This window comes from Hydra viridissima, unplaced genomic scaffold (assembly GCF_058129835.1).
Source record: "Hydra viridissima isolate aposymbiotic clone 2 unplaced genomic scaffold, HvirCarnegie_v1 scaffold_1, whole genome shotgun sequence".
NCBI classification, from domain to species: Eukaryota; Metazoa; Cnidaria; class Hydrozoa; order Anthoathecata; family Hydridae; genus Hydra; species Hydra viridissima.
The window spans coordinates 11,109,252-11,122,455 of NW_028324300.1; the positions used below are offsets into that span (position 1 = coordinate 11,109,252).

Sequence of the window (13,204 nt, forward strand, 5' to 3'; positions counted from 1 at the left end):
TATACCTGTGGCAGAGAACATCTGTTAAAAATGTTTTAAAGATAAAATTTTAGTCTATTAGAAAGCTATTTTAAAGTTAAAAAGAAAGAACATTTAATGGTATTCATCTTTTCATCATTTAATTTAGAAATTGCCCTATTTATGGAAAATTGTGACTATAATTCCTTTTGATAGTGAAGTAGAGAAACTATGCTGGGATGTTGAAGGTAATATAAAATTTTGACTTGAAATGTTTTTTTGTGTAACATAACAGGGTGTAACTAAAAGGTCTTGCATTAGCTCTTTGTCTTTGAAAAGAAGCTACCAGCCATAAAAAATATTTAAATAAAGCCCAATTAGAGATTTTTTGCAGAACACATAGAATATAATTGCTATTCAGAAACATAATTAGTAATCTGAAAAAATATGAATATCTTGTTAAAACATTTTTTAGGTGAAAGATTACTTATTGGCAGTGATAACTTGCATATGTGGAAGTTAAATATGGGTTCATCTGACAATCTTGATGCATCAAGTATGTGGACTTGTGTTTGGCATCGCAGGTACTCAATTATTATTTTAGAAGTCAATTTTGTTTTTGGTGGTTTGATTGATTTAATTTCTTTTGATAAATTTTGATTGAAGGCTATCTTTGCATTTTACTGATTTGCATATCAAATTTCAACTCTTTAAGTTCCTTTAGGAATAAAATACTGTAAAAATTAGGTTAATAATTGTCATTAATTAATTATCATTAACTAATTATCATTAATTATCATTGTTTTAAAATTATAAGCTTTTTATGTTTATTACTTTTACACGATTTACAATATTTTATTATAAAAATAAACTATTAAACAAAAGTTTATTTTTATAATAAAGTATTGATAAAATAATAAAAATAAGTTTATCTTTAGTTGTATTGTAAAATAACTTTAAAAAATTTTTTACTATTGCATTTTACTGATTTGCATATCAAATTTCAACTCTTTAAGTTCCTTTAGGAATAAAATAGAATAAATCTGCGTTTAGATTTGCAACTCCAACAAAACATTTGCTATTTTCACCAGATGGTCATTATTTTGCAAGTGCAGGTCAGGTATGAGTTTTATTATTCTCTCTCTATAGTTATAAGTTTCTCAGTGTATGAATTCTAATTTCTTTTTACCTTGTGTTTACATTTGTGCTGTTTTTGTTTCATTCTGCTTTTTGATTGGCTATTAAGTGTAAAAATGTCAAAGAAAAATTGAATTGCTTTTTGACAAAGATTTTGCATTTGAAACTTGTAAATGTAGATGCAGATCTGGGAATTTCCAAAAGTGAAGTTTGTGGATAAACTGTAAAAACTCTTTTAAACTTTGACAAATAGTGAAGATATATTTTTTTATTCATGAGGTTGCCTGATGCTGGGCTAGGTGGTAAACAAAAATCTGATTAAAATTAATGTAGAAAAAAAGTTTAATTTAGGAGAAAAAGGTTTCGGAATAATACTTTCCAGATTTCTTTCTGTAAAAATCTTATTTAAATGTTTATCTTCAACCTATTAGGAAACATTAGTAGGTAAACAAAGAATAGTTAATATAAATTGGGTTAAAAGGCAGTCTTAAAACTATTTAGACCTTTATGTCTTAAGTTTCCTTTAGTTACTCATGCTACTTATTTTCTTTCATGTTTTCGTTTCTGTTACCCTTTGGGATGACTTTTTTGCTAATAACTTATATAAATTATATAAAAAAAGGAAATTATTTTTCTAAGTAATTATATTAAAATACTTTGGTACTATATTGTATGGGGCCAAAGTAAACTTTGGAAGAGGGGGAAGGGACTGAAAAATAAAGTTAAGACAGAGGACCTGTAAGCTGGTATGGTGCTGCCTATAGCTACTTTATTCTATTTACATCTTAACTTTCTTACATATTTATGAAGCCATAACTCAAGTATATTATTGCAGATTTAAAAAAAAAAAAATCATTAAGGTTAAAAAGTAGTTGAAAAGCAAAATTTTATCAAATTTAAAATTTTTTAGATTGTTGTAAGTATGGTAAAGCTGGCATTAAAGTTAAAATGTTGAATTGTTGTGAAAAAGTTATGTTAAGTTAGTTTATACAGATTAAAACTAACTTTCATAGATGTCTTTTCAAATATTATTCACTAAAAGCACTAGGGTAAAAATTTACTTTAATAAATTTGCTGGTCAACCTCTCTTAAAGTGAACCTTCAAGTTTTGAATATTTTCAAACTATTAAGTAATCTAAAACTGAAACCCACTAATGGCTTTTTTGCTGTAAAGGTCCAGTTGCAGAAAAAGAATTGTGGCTTGCCTCTCTAAATAATTTAAATTACTATTTACTTTAAATAAATTAGTTACAAAAATCACTGATTCAAACTTGAATCTACGAAGTATCAAATACTGTTCGTGAAGTGAAACATCTCAGAAAATTGTCCCAAAATTACATTGGGAGCTAGAAAGTTATTTGTTAACTAGATGACTGCATTTTACTTTTATGACTGGCGGTGTGTAAAGAGGAGCAGGGGTGTCAGAATTTATCCCATGCATAGGTTAAATTGATTAGTCCTTTAATTAACTCTCATCATTTTTATGTTAATTCATAGAATCAATTTTTAAAATTTTCTTTGTAAATGTAAGTTACTTTTACTGTAAAAATTAGGTTAATAATTGTCATTAATTAATTATCATTAACTAATTATCATTAATTATCATTGTTTTAAAATTATAAGCTTTTTATGTTTATTACTTTTACACGATTTACAATATTTTATTATAAAAATAAACTATTAAACAAAAGTTTATTTTTATAATAAAGTATTGATAAAATAATAAAAATAAGTTTATCTTTAGTTGTATTGTAAAATAACTTTAAAAAATTTTTTACTATTACATGAAAATATGAATAACTTTTCAAAATAAAATCTTTAAGATAATTTACATAAAGTTTACTATATTGAAATAAGAAAAAAAGCCATCCCTAGTTAACCTCAGTGTGATTGACTTCAAACATGATTGTATGTTGAGTTTATTAAATTTTTATAATAATTGAGTTTATTAAGATAATAATTGAGTTTATTAAATTTTTATAACAAGTTTATTGAATATTTTTCACCCTAAGTGACAATATTTTTTGTAAAGATTTGGTATATCCTTAAAATTCAAATGTTTTACTGCAGGAGGTAGCACACCTTTGTTCATATCATAAATGGTTTTGTTTGGAGTGGTTTGTGGTTCTCCTTTCACCACCATGCTCTACAATAAGCTCTTGTATTCAAGACTTAAAATGGCAGTGATCCCATTTTTTTTCAATCAGTTTTAAAATGTTCTACTTGTGGTTTTCAATCAGTTACAATTGCCTTCTTTTGAACCCAGTTCAACTAAATTTTCATGCGATGAAAATTTTTTCTTATAATTATTTGATTTAATTATATCTTTAAGTCTTTTTCCTTATTGTTGAATACATAATATAAAGGAAAATACAAATGTCCTGCAACAGGGAATATTGATTTTATATTTTTACTTGTGCTGGTGTTTTAACAGGCCATTGTGAACATAAATTATGTTGATTTTGTTTTGGCTTTCACAGCCATCAGAGACACTATATAAAATCAATCTTTTATTAGAGGTTTATATTAGAGAGCCTGTAATGTACTATTGATGTTATTTAATTTCATCTTTTGTTTTATGAGTTCTTAATCCAATAGGAAATGTGTACATTAGCAGATACTATTTCTAATTTTAAATTACGTTCTACAATTATGAAATTGTATATTTATACAAGTCTAAAAAAGCATGCGACCTTGTTTGGAACTTTTGGTCTTACTTCAAGAAATCAAAAATGTTGCTTTAATGAGTAAGACGAGATTTTATTTTCCAGTATCAGTTTTTACACTCAAGATTTTGATATTTTCTTTGATAGCATAGATTCATGCAGGTTATCTCCTCTTGCAATACAAGTGTATAAATTTCTATGTAAACCTTCTTAAGACTATGTTTTCAGAAAAGTAAAAACTTGCGGTTTTTAATGATTGACTAGGTCTAGTTAAATATGTAAACAAAATGACCATAAAATTTTTTTTTTTTTAAGCAAAAGTTTTAACAATTTTAATTATAGTTACACTATTACATAAGCTTTCAATATATATCTTCTTTATATATATAGTTTCTTTACTATATTTCTCTCCCACTTTCCGGATCTAACTTTTCTTTTTGTATACAACCTTTAACTGGTGAATCATTACCCAAGTTTTCCATGGGATATTACTGATTTTGTACATCCTTTATAACTAACATTTAGACTGATGAGTTCAAAAAATAAACTTATTATGAGCATAACATATTAATTTATATTATAGATTTGATTTATATTTTAATGACATTTATGGTAAGTGTATTGTAATTTAGAATATAGATTATGTTTACATTTAAAATTTTTTTTATTGTAGGGAGATCGAATGGTAAAGATTTGGTTTCGTGCCCCTAAAGGTAAATTTACCAATTTTTGTCATAGAGTTTTTCTCTATAAAAATTAAATTCTTTGTTACTTTTACTTAAATTACCATAATATGACCAAACCTAAAGTAATATTTACAGAAATCTTATTCAAAATCTGGAACTAAACAAGTTTTTTATACTATCAAATTTTTTTTATAGTAGCTCACACAAGTTCAACTCGTTCATTTCATCGTATGTATTCAGGCCATTCTAGTGCATCTGAAGATAATTACAATTTTGTTTACATTCTTCACCCTGCTGAGGTTGTTAGTTTTTCATGGCGGAACACAAGCAAACATATGCCAACGTAAGTTTTTATATTTTGTAAATTTAAAAAAAAGCAATGTTTCCTACATCTCCTAGTTCATTTGATAACACTGGCCAAAACATATTTCACTGAATCTATGAAATGTACAGTGTGTCCAGAAAGTTTATACGAAAGTAAATGTTGGTCTTTTGATGATAAAATTGTCAAAACAAAAAAATTTAAAAATTTTTTTTATTAAAATACTTTCTGTTACCTTTAATTAACAAAATAAAAAAATTTTGCAATGGAATTTTATAAATTTATATTATAAACCTACAAGAGCAAGATATAGCTATTAAATTGGGTTTACAAAAACTGGCAATTAGATTTAAACAAATTGATTTTACTTGAAAAAGCTTTATAAAAAAATGTCAATTCAGCTCCATACATGCTCAATGGGATTTAAATCAGGCGACCGAGCACATCTAGGAATAACTTTGTAGTCTTTCTCATTGAATCAGTCTTGAATTGAATGTGCAGTATGAGTTTTGGTGCCATCCTGCTGAAATATCCAATTTTTGCCTCTTCCATAAAACAATGTTGCCGACTGTTTTAAAAACTTTTCCAGAGTATGATTGCAGCTATATTGGTTGGTTCTTCCAGTATATATATATTGCTGAGACCTGGACCTTTATGACAAATACATCCCCATAATCCAGCCAAACCTCTTTGACAGTCTCAGTTTCTTCACATTTTTTTAATGCATTTCAAACGCAGCCCTGTGAAACACCAACTAATTTTGCCATACCAACTTTAGTTTGGTTTTCTTATTTATTTAAACCAACAATTTGCCATTTAATGGTCTCAGGGATACTTTTCTTACCTATTTGGTCAAAATATTACCAGATTAGATTTTGCATTGATTGATTATTTCAAAATTTATTTAATACATGAAAATTATTTTGGTAGGGTATTATATAATTAATAAATAACAAATATTATCATTTTCAAAGCAAATGGAAGTCGGATAGATTAAAAAAATCAAAAATAACACAATTCGTTTAAACTTAATGGCCATTTATTCCCAGGTAAAAAATAGGTAACTAATTGATAATTATCAATAAAAGATAAGGAAGTGTCTCAGATGCACAAAAAAAAAGGCCATTAAATAAAAGAATTCTTACTCTAATAAAAAAAAAGATTTAAAAAAATTTATTTGCTTTGAAAATTTTATCATTAAAAAACTAGACTGGTATTATAAAAAATCTGCTGTCATATAAACTTTCTGGACACACTGTACATAAACACTCTCACTATATGGCTTTTATGTAAGACTTATATATATGTGACTTTCATGCAAGACTATATATATGACTTTTATGCAAGATTGTTAGCAAGATCTTTGCAAAAATGACCATAAAACTATTATTTGACTTTAAATAAATTATACCTGATGCTGTCTTGTTAATGCAATTTTCTGAATATTTAACCTAAATAACCCTAGGATAGTTCTAAAAAAATTTTAAGTATCTGTTTTTTCTCGATTATCATGACTTAATATAATTATTGTTCATTGTAAATAAAAACGGAGAAATAATAAGTGAATAGAGAGAAAATAAGTGAAAATTATTGTTTAAAAGAATCTTATTGTACCAAGCATTCTTTTTAGATCCAATTTCATTTATTAGTTTCAAAAAAGTACCACTACTTCATTTTTTTCTTTTAAAGAAGCTAGTAGGGGAAAACCTCAATGAATGGGACAGTTTTTGCAAAATGCTTTTTAAATGTAGATAAAATTGTTTAATATATATATTTAAATATGTTTGATAAACGCCGACTCTTGCTCAATGATATAGTAAAACAAAAAAATTGGATTTGCATTTGGCTATGGGTAAAAAGAGAGTTTTATTGGAGCATGACATTTGTCCCATTCATTAAGTATGTCTCATTGAATGGGACAAACATAAAAGAATTAAAAATAAACGTATTTAATTCAATCATTTTTCAAATTAGTTTATTAATTGTAAATGTAGTTAAATATATAGATACATACATAAAGACCACACAAAAAATATTTTTAACTTTAAACATTTTAACTCTAATTAAGATTCAATCAAAGTAGAACTTTCTCATTTTAGAATATTACATTTAGTTATTTTTATTTAAGTAAAATATTGGAGTATAAAAGTGTGTAAATAATACCCATTACCCATGGGGATAAAAGTAAGGGACTGCAGCATCCCTCTGCTGAGCTGTAAATAATACTTTATTAAGTTCATTCAATAGGTAGTACTTTGTCCCATTCAATATGCACATCACTTTATCCAAAAATGATTAGTCACACCAAAAACACCATTAAATAAGCTTGAATGTTTTACTCACTATAGTACTAGAAACTGCTATCTATTTAAGCATGGAATTTTATTTTCCATAACTTCAAAAATTGCTGCAAAATCAGGAGAAAAAAAAAAATTTTTTTAAATTACTTTTTACATTCGAAAACACAATAACATCCATTGTCATTATGGTCATAGAGCAATAGGATGGATGAGTCAGTCAGTTGAGTTCTCATTTCTATCACTCTTTGTTACAGGACTTTGAATATCCTTACATCAATGCTTGTATAAGAATCTGAGTTTGTCCCATTCAATAATCATCCCATTCATTAAGGTTCTCCCCTACTCACTTAATCTAATGTTATGTTTCTAATTTTTTTTGCAGAAGGAAGCAAATTATTGCTTTCAATCATTTTTTTACATTTTAATTGGATGCTTAAAAGTGTTACTTTTAGCATTCTCCTATATAAAATTCCAAGCTAAAAGTTTTCTTGGGTTAAAAGTTTATATAGCTTTTTTAAATGATGAATTGCTTTAATTTCTCCATCAATGGATAGCTTTGGAGTTTTTTTTTTATGATGAGCTTTATATTCTTCAGGTTTAAGTACTTTTCCTATTAAAGCTTGACTGCATTTAAATTTTCTCCCCAAGACCTCTCTGCAACTGACATGGATTTGCCTAAATGGAACAAATGATTGATTTTGCTTTATGGTTATGTTTAAATCCTTTTTTTTTCCACTTCCTGCTTTTCTTTCTGTAGATCGAATTTCTTTATATTGCTGCAAAATAAATCCAACTGAAGATTGAGTAACACCAGTTAATTTTGAAATGCCAACTTGTGATAATGAAGGGTTTTGAAGAAAAATTTCCAAAACTTTTTCTCAATTTAATATTTGTTTACTCATTTTAACCCGATAACAATGTAAGCAATACTTAACACCATTACAATCAAACAACAACACATTAGCTTCCTTCTGCAAACAATTACAAAAATGTGTCAAGTAGTTTTTGAGTAACTAACAATTAAAGGGTGCTGATTTTCATTGTGTTCAATTAAAATTTGAAATTTGTAAACTTAGTAAAATTGCCTTTAATCAGTCGTTTAACACAGATTCAAAATAAAATTATTTTAATTGCCACATTCCTGGTAATTAACTCAACACATTCGTAACATGTAACTGAAATTTCATTTTATCTCTGTTAGTTCTTTACTTATTGATACCCTATTGTTTAAAACTATTTGAAATCACTTGATTTTAACTCTTTTTTTTTTTTTTTTAAAGTGTAATTAATATTAAAGTTGTATTAAGAAATGCTTTGTAATTACTAAATCAGGTGTGAATAATTCAGTCATAAATTTTTTTTTGCAGATGTTCTGTCCCTAATGTTTTGTTAACATCATGTGCTGATAATATATGCCGCATATGGTCTGAAACTGTAAAGTATAAGCCTTCAAATCATACAACATCCCATCAGCCTTCAGAATATAGTTCTCCCACTAAACTTAATTTATCAGCTAAAAAATCAGCAGCAGACTCTATAGAAAAGTTGTTGCAGTCTGATATCCAGTCGGTTATGGAAAATACTTACTTCTCAAAAGATCATCAAAGCTATCATTTGATCAGCTTGTTTCATTTTCATCTTGCAGCAGTTATAAATCCAAGCTCAGACATTGCACTTTTGTCAACAATACCAACATCATCCATTTTTGGGCGTAGTTTTCAACTGCATTGGTTAAACAACAAAGAAATTCAGTTTACTACAGCCATCGAAGCAATGCATGAAAACTTTAAAAAATCAGCTGAAGCTAATTATCTTGATGAAAGTGATGACCCTTTCTCAATAATTGGTGGAATTGATACAGAGGTTGGCTATGATCCAGAAATAGAAGATAAAGTAAAAACGTTAGATAGAAACCTGGAGGATGGTATGTTTATCTGCATTATAGTTTACTGTTTGTTTTGTTTTTTTTGTGCAATGAATATCCTCTATCACAGTTGTACACAAACCTATGTATCATAATTTTAAAAAGAAAAAGGATCTAGATTTGATATTAAGACTTAAATTTTTTTTGGTATGTTTGATAGCCATGAGTGCACTGGTCTTATTGTTTATGGAAGAAAATATGACCAGTGCACTTTTGGCTATCATGTTTAGATTGCATATGGAAGAAGATGTAGTATTGGGTAAAATTGCAATAAATGTATAGTTATTACTAAAATAAATGTAAGCATGAAAGTAGGCTTTTTATATGCATCTTTTTTGAAAACAAATGACAGTAGAGGAAATGATGATAACAGATAAGGAGATAAAAGTCTTAGAATGAAAAAAATTAAACCCACATCTTTTAGCGTCATTCAGATATCTGTGCTAGCTGGTAAAAAAAAGTCTTGCCTGTCACTTTGCTTTTTTTGGAAAGGGTTGAACTCTTTCCAATGTATCATAAAACTACAAAACTACTATCATAAAACATCACAACGATTTTAGCAATCCAAGGATATCCTTTGGATTATGTGAGTGATGCCTCTCTAATGTCAAAGGCTGTGAAAAAAGAAAATATCTTTTTTTTTCCTAAGTTTCATAACTTCTCCATTTCATTTAAGTTTGAGTTTTCACCAGAGAATTAACATGCAATTGAATTGTAAAATTGCAAATTAAAACACTTCTCACAGCATCAAGTTTTTCTCGAAATGTCTTGTACATGTGCAGAACAACACTGGACTGAAATTTTAGAAGTTGTGACAAATTGAATTGTTGAAAAATGTATTGATTCAAATTTTGATGAATTGGATAAAGCAATTGTCAGCCACCTCACAAAAACATGGATCTTTAACTGAAAAGGAAAAGATGGGGGATAAATAACACTTTCAGGGTTTCAGTGAACCACTTCTTGACATTTGAAACATCTATAACAGTTTTATTATGAATCTGGAAATTTACAGTGGTGTAGCATATTTAAAGTCATTCTTGGAATCATTAAAGTGCCTCTTATTCAAGACCATAAAAAATAATTTAGGGTAAAGTGTCAGTTTCTAGAAACTTTTTAAGAAAACTGGACTTGCTGAAATAAGGATTTAATCATTTGTCTTGTGATTTGAAGTTAAAAAATGTTACCTTCATCCTTCAGGCACATTCTTGTACTCATCCATACATATGTGTGATGTTGGTTTAATGCAATTCTAAAGAATTTAAAACAGCATGGACAATCTTAAAAAAACAAATGTTTTAAAAAATGTAGTTCATTTTCCCATTATCAAAGGATAAAACTTTGGTCTTTGATGTGTTTCCATCTATGGAGTTGTACTTACTTTTTAGCATTGTTAATAATCTTTTACAATATGACTTAAAAATTTGGTTACATTTTCAAATTGTGTTTCATTCCACAGATAGTGTAACTAGGTCTAGTTTATACATCCCTATGACTGTCTTACGACCCAATGACAGTGCACTCATGACTTTTAATCCCATCATATATTTTTCTTAGGGGACCTTTCACAACGAAGTTTTTTAGATTTTTTAAAGTAATAAAGTTATAGTAATTTCTTTAGTGATTGCTCCAGCACTTATACATTTTTATGAAATGAGTAAAAATGTAGTATAAATTTTTGATAAAGTAGTTCTTAATATGCATAATAAAAGCAAAATAAAATAAGTTTATACTTTTTATTATTTTACTTTTTAATGTAGATAGTAGTGACGATGATGAAGTAAATGATGAAACAAAGGTTGAAATGAAGACATCTACTGCAACACGAAAAACAGAAAGTTATGTTCCTGAAACTCTTCCTGGTATAGATACTAGTTCATATAAAGGGCAACTAGATAACTTACTTCATAAGTGGATGACATCTACAGATACACTATTTTGTATTCACCCTGTTGATGGCTCACTCCTAATCTGGATTGTTGATTATCTAGATAATTTTATGGTTGCTTGTTATCGCCAAGTGCAGGTTAGTTTTGCATCACGAATCCCTTCAACATTTACAAAAGCTGATGCCAGCTCACTCTGTTGGATGCGTTCTTATCATTACACACAACCAGTTCAGAAAGAATTGTCATCAGGAGGATTTCTATTTACAAACAATCCAGGTTTTAAAACTACTGGAAGTTTATTGAAGGGCTTGGCCAATGAACAATTGTCTTTACTTCAAGTTTCCTATTTGATCTCTGCCCATGCTGATGGTAGCTTAAATTTATGGTTAGTTACATTTTCAGATAGTGGATCATTTACTGGTATTACTAGTATTACACATGTTACTAGAAGTTGTGGACCACGGTTTGAAACAACAAAGTTGATTAGTCACCCTGTATTGCCATTGGTTTTAGGAACATCAAAGAGGACAAATGACATTTGTTATCACCGCCATGAAATTGAAACCACAAGCATTGCTGATATTGAGTCTGAGTTAATTTTATGGCATACTAAGCATGTTAGTCCTTTGTCAACATTCAAAGGTGTTACAGAAATGGCTCGTATATCTTCTCCAAATCCATTGGCTTTCTCATCCATAGCATGGGTACCCACTCTATATCAGCATTCTTTACTTTCAATTACAAGTAATGATATTGAGCTCCTGCCTGATGGCCCATGTTCTTGTTTTGTTGTTGCTTCTAACTCTGGTATTGAGTTGTATCAGGTTTTGCTTGATGCCAAGAATCTACTTTCTAACCTTGCTTATCAAAATAGTCTACCTGATGTGCCTATGATGGCTAAAAATCTATCATCTTTCATTGTAAGTGAACAGTCAGGTTCACATTCAGCTTGTATTATGAAGTTATGTACTTTAGAAAATTCACAAGATCTGCAAAAGACAAAGTTCTTGCATGTTTATAGTAAGCATTCCATGCTTCCAAAAGCAGTTATTGGCTCATCAAAGCAAAAAAACAAATCAGACAGTTTTTATATTACTTCAATCAGCACTACAGCAGATAATAGAGAGATTTTAAATGTGTGGTGTATTGATGTAGATTTATTTGGAAAATTCAATGCTACAACTTCAGTTACTCCACAAAGTCCTGATTCAATTATAAGTAATGACTCTTTTTCCTCACCTTGTATGCCAATTATTTTATCAAGTCATTGTCTAAAACAATCACACATCTACAATGACTTGTTTCATGATTATTTTAAAAGTTTCTGTGCAGCATCAGATTTGCACTGTTCCAACAGTTTAAATCCTTCTTGTCCTCTAAATTTTAATTTTGTTGCTTATTCTGATGAATCTATTAAATTTTGGAATTTTATATTGTATGAAAATGAAGTTGATGGAAGTATATGTACAGTTGAAGAAACTAATGGTACTCTAATTGGGCAGGGTGTAATTGTTTGTCTTAGTTGTGCTAGTACTGAACTCTTTGCTTATGTTGTTGAACTTCAGAGTGGTACCTTAGAGAAATCATATAACATTTGCACATATGAAAATCAATCAACTGGTGGAATATCTTGGGTGAAAGAACAAACAATTCCAATTGTAAATGCCCTTGTTCTGGAAGAAAACATGATTGAACTATCTTGGCTTCATTTAGAGAATGGAGCTTATTTATTGGCTTTAGCATTTAATAATTCTATTTATGTTTACAACAAATATAGAGAAGAAAATCAAAATCAGTTGCAGAATTGTCTTTGGGTCGTTTTAAAAGAATTTCGTCTTTTTGATGATAAGTCACCTCTACGTTTGACTACAATATCATGGAGTCGTGGGGGTTTTTTCATGGTAGGAGTTGAAAATGAGATACAGGTTTATTCTCAATGGGAAGATACAGAAGAGTTCATAGTTAACAAGAAGCCTGTTGTTTCATTGTTTGACAGAGGAAAGATTGTAAGTTCAAGCTGCTTATTTTTATCTTCTTTTTTACAAAAGTTTTTTTTAAGGCATAAAATTAACTTTTCTTTTTACAGAATGAACATGGCTTCATCATTTCAAAGAATTCCTTTACTGAAGCATGTAAAAGCATGCGTACCCTTCCACAATATCATCCTAATCACTTAATTGAACTGTTAAACCTTGGGAAGTTAAGAAGAGTTCGTGTAATTTTGAGACACTTGGTACATCATTTATTTTTTGTATTAAGTTAAGGAAAATTATAAGGATAAAGTATTGAATAATGACAGTTTTAGACTGGTTATGTTTTTTT

General features: G+C 28.5%; 1 protein-coding gene across 4 annotated transcripts in view; it reads left to right on the forward strand.

The window, feature by feature from the left end:
• The window catches only part of LOC145188003 (dmX-like protein 1), a 38,908-nt gene that overhangs the window by 7,672 nt on the left and 18,032 nt on the right, over positions 1 to 13,204 (forward strand). For all 4 annotated transcript variants that reach the window (XR_016446186.1, XM_090070320.1, XM_090070334.1 and 1 more), the window contains exons 5-12: positions 128 to 206; positions 434 to 542; positions 1,012 to 1,078; positions 4,435 to 4,474; positions 4,643 to 4,790; positions 8,437 to 8,993; positions 10,754 to 12,888; positions 12,969 to 13,115. Coding sequence is in view for 3 of the 4 variants with exons in the window: in XM_090070320.1 (XP_089926446.1) it covers positions 128 to 206; positions 434 to 542; positions 1,012 to 1,078; positions 4,435 to 4,474; positions 4,643 to 4,790; positions 8,437 to 8,993; positions 10,754 to 12,888; positions 12,969 to 13,115 (3,282 nt within the window). In the remaining variant the exon portion in view is untranslated. The remainder of the gene's footprint in view (positions 1 to 127; positions 207 to 433; positions 543 to 1,011; positions 1,079 to 4,434; positions 4,475 to 4,642; positions 4,791 to 8,436; positions 8,994 to 10,753; positions 12,889 to 12,968; positions 13,116 to 13,204) is intronic.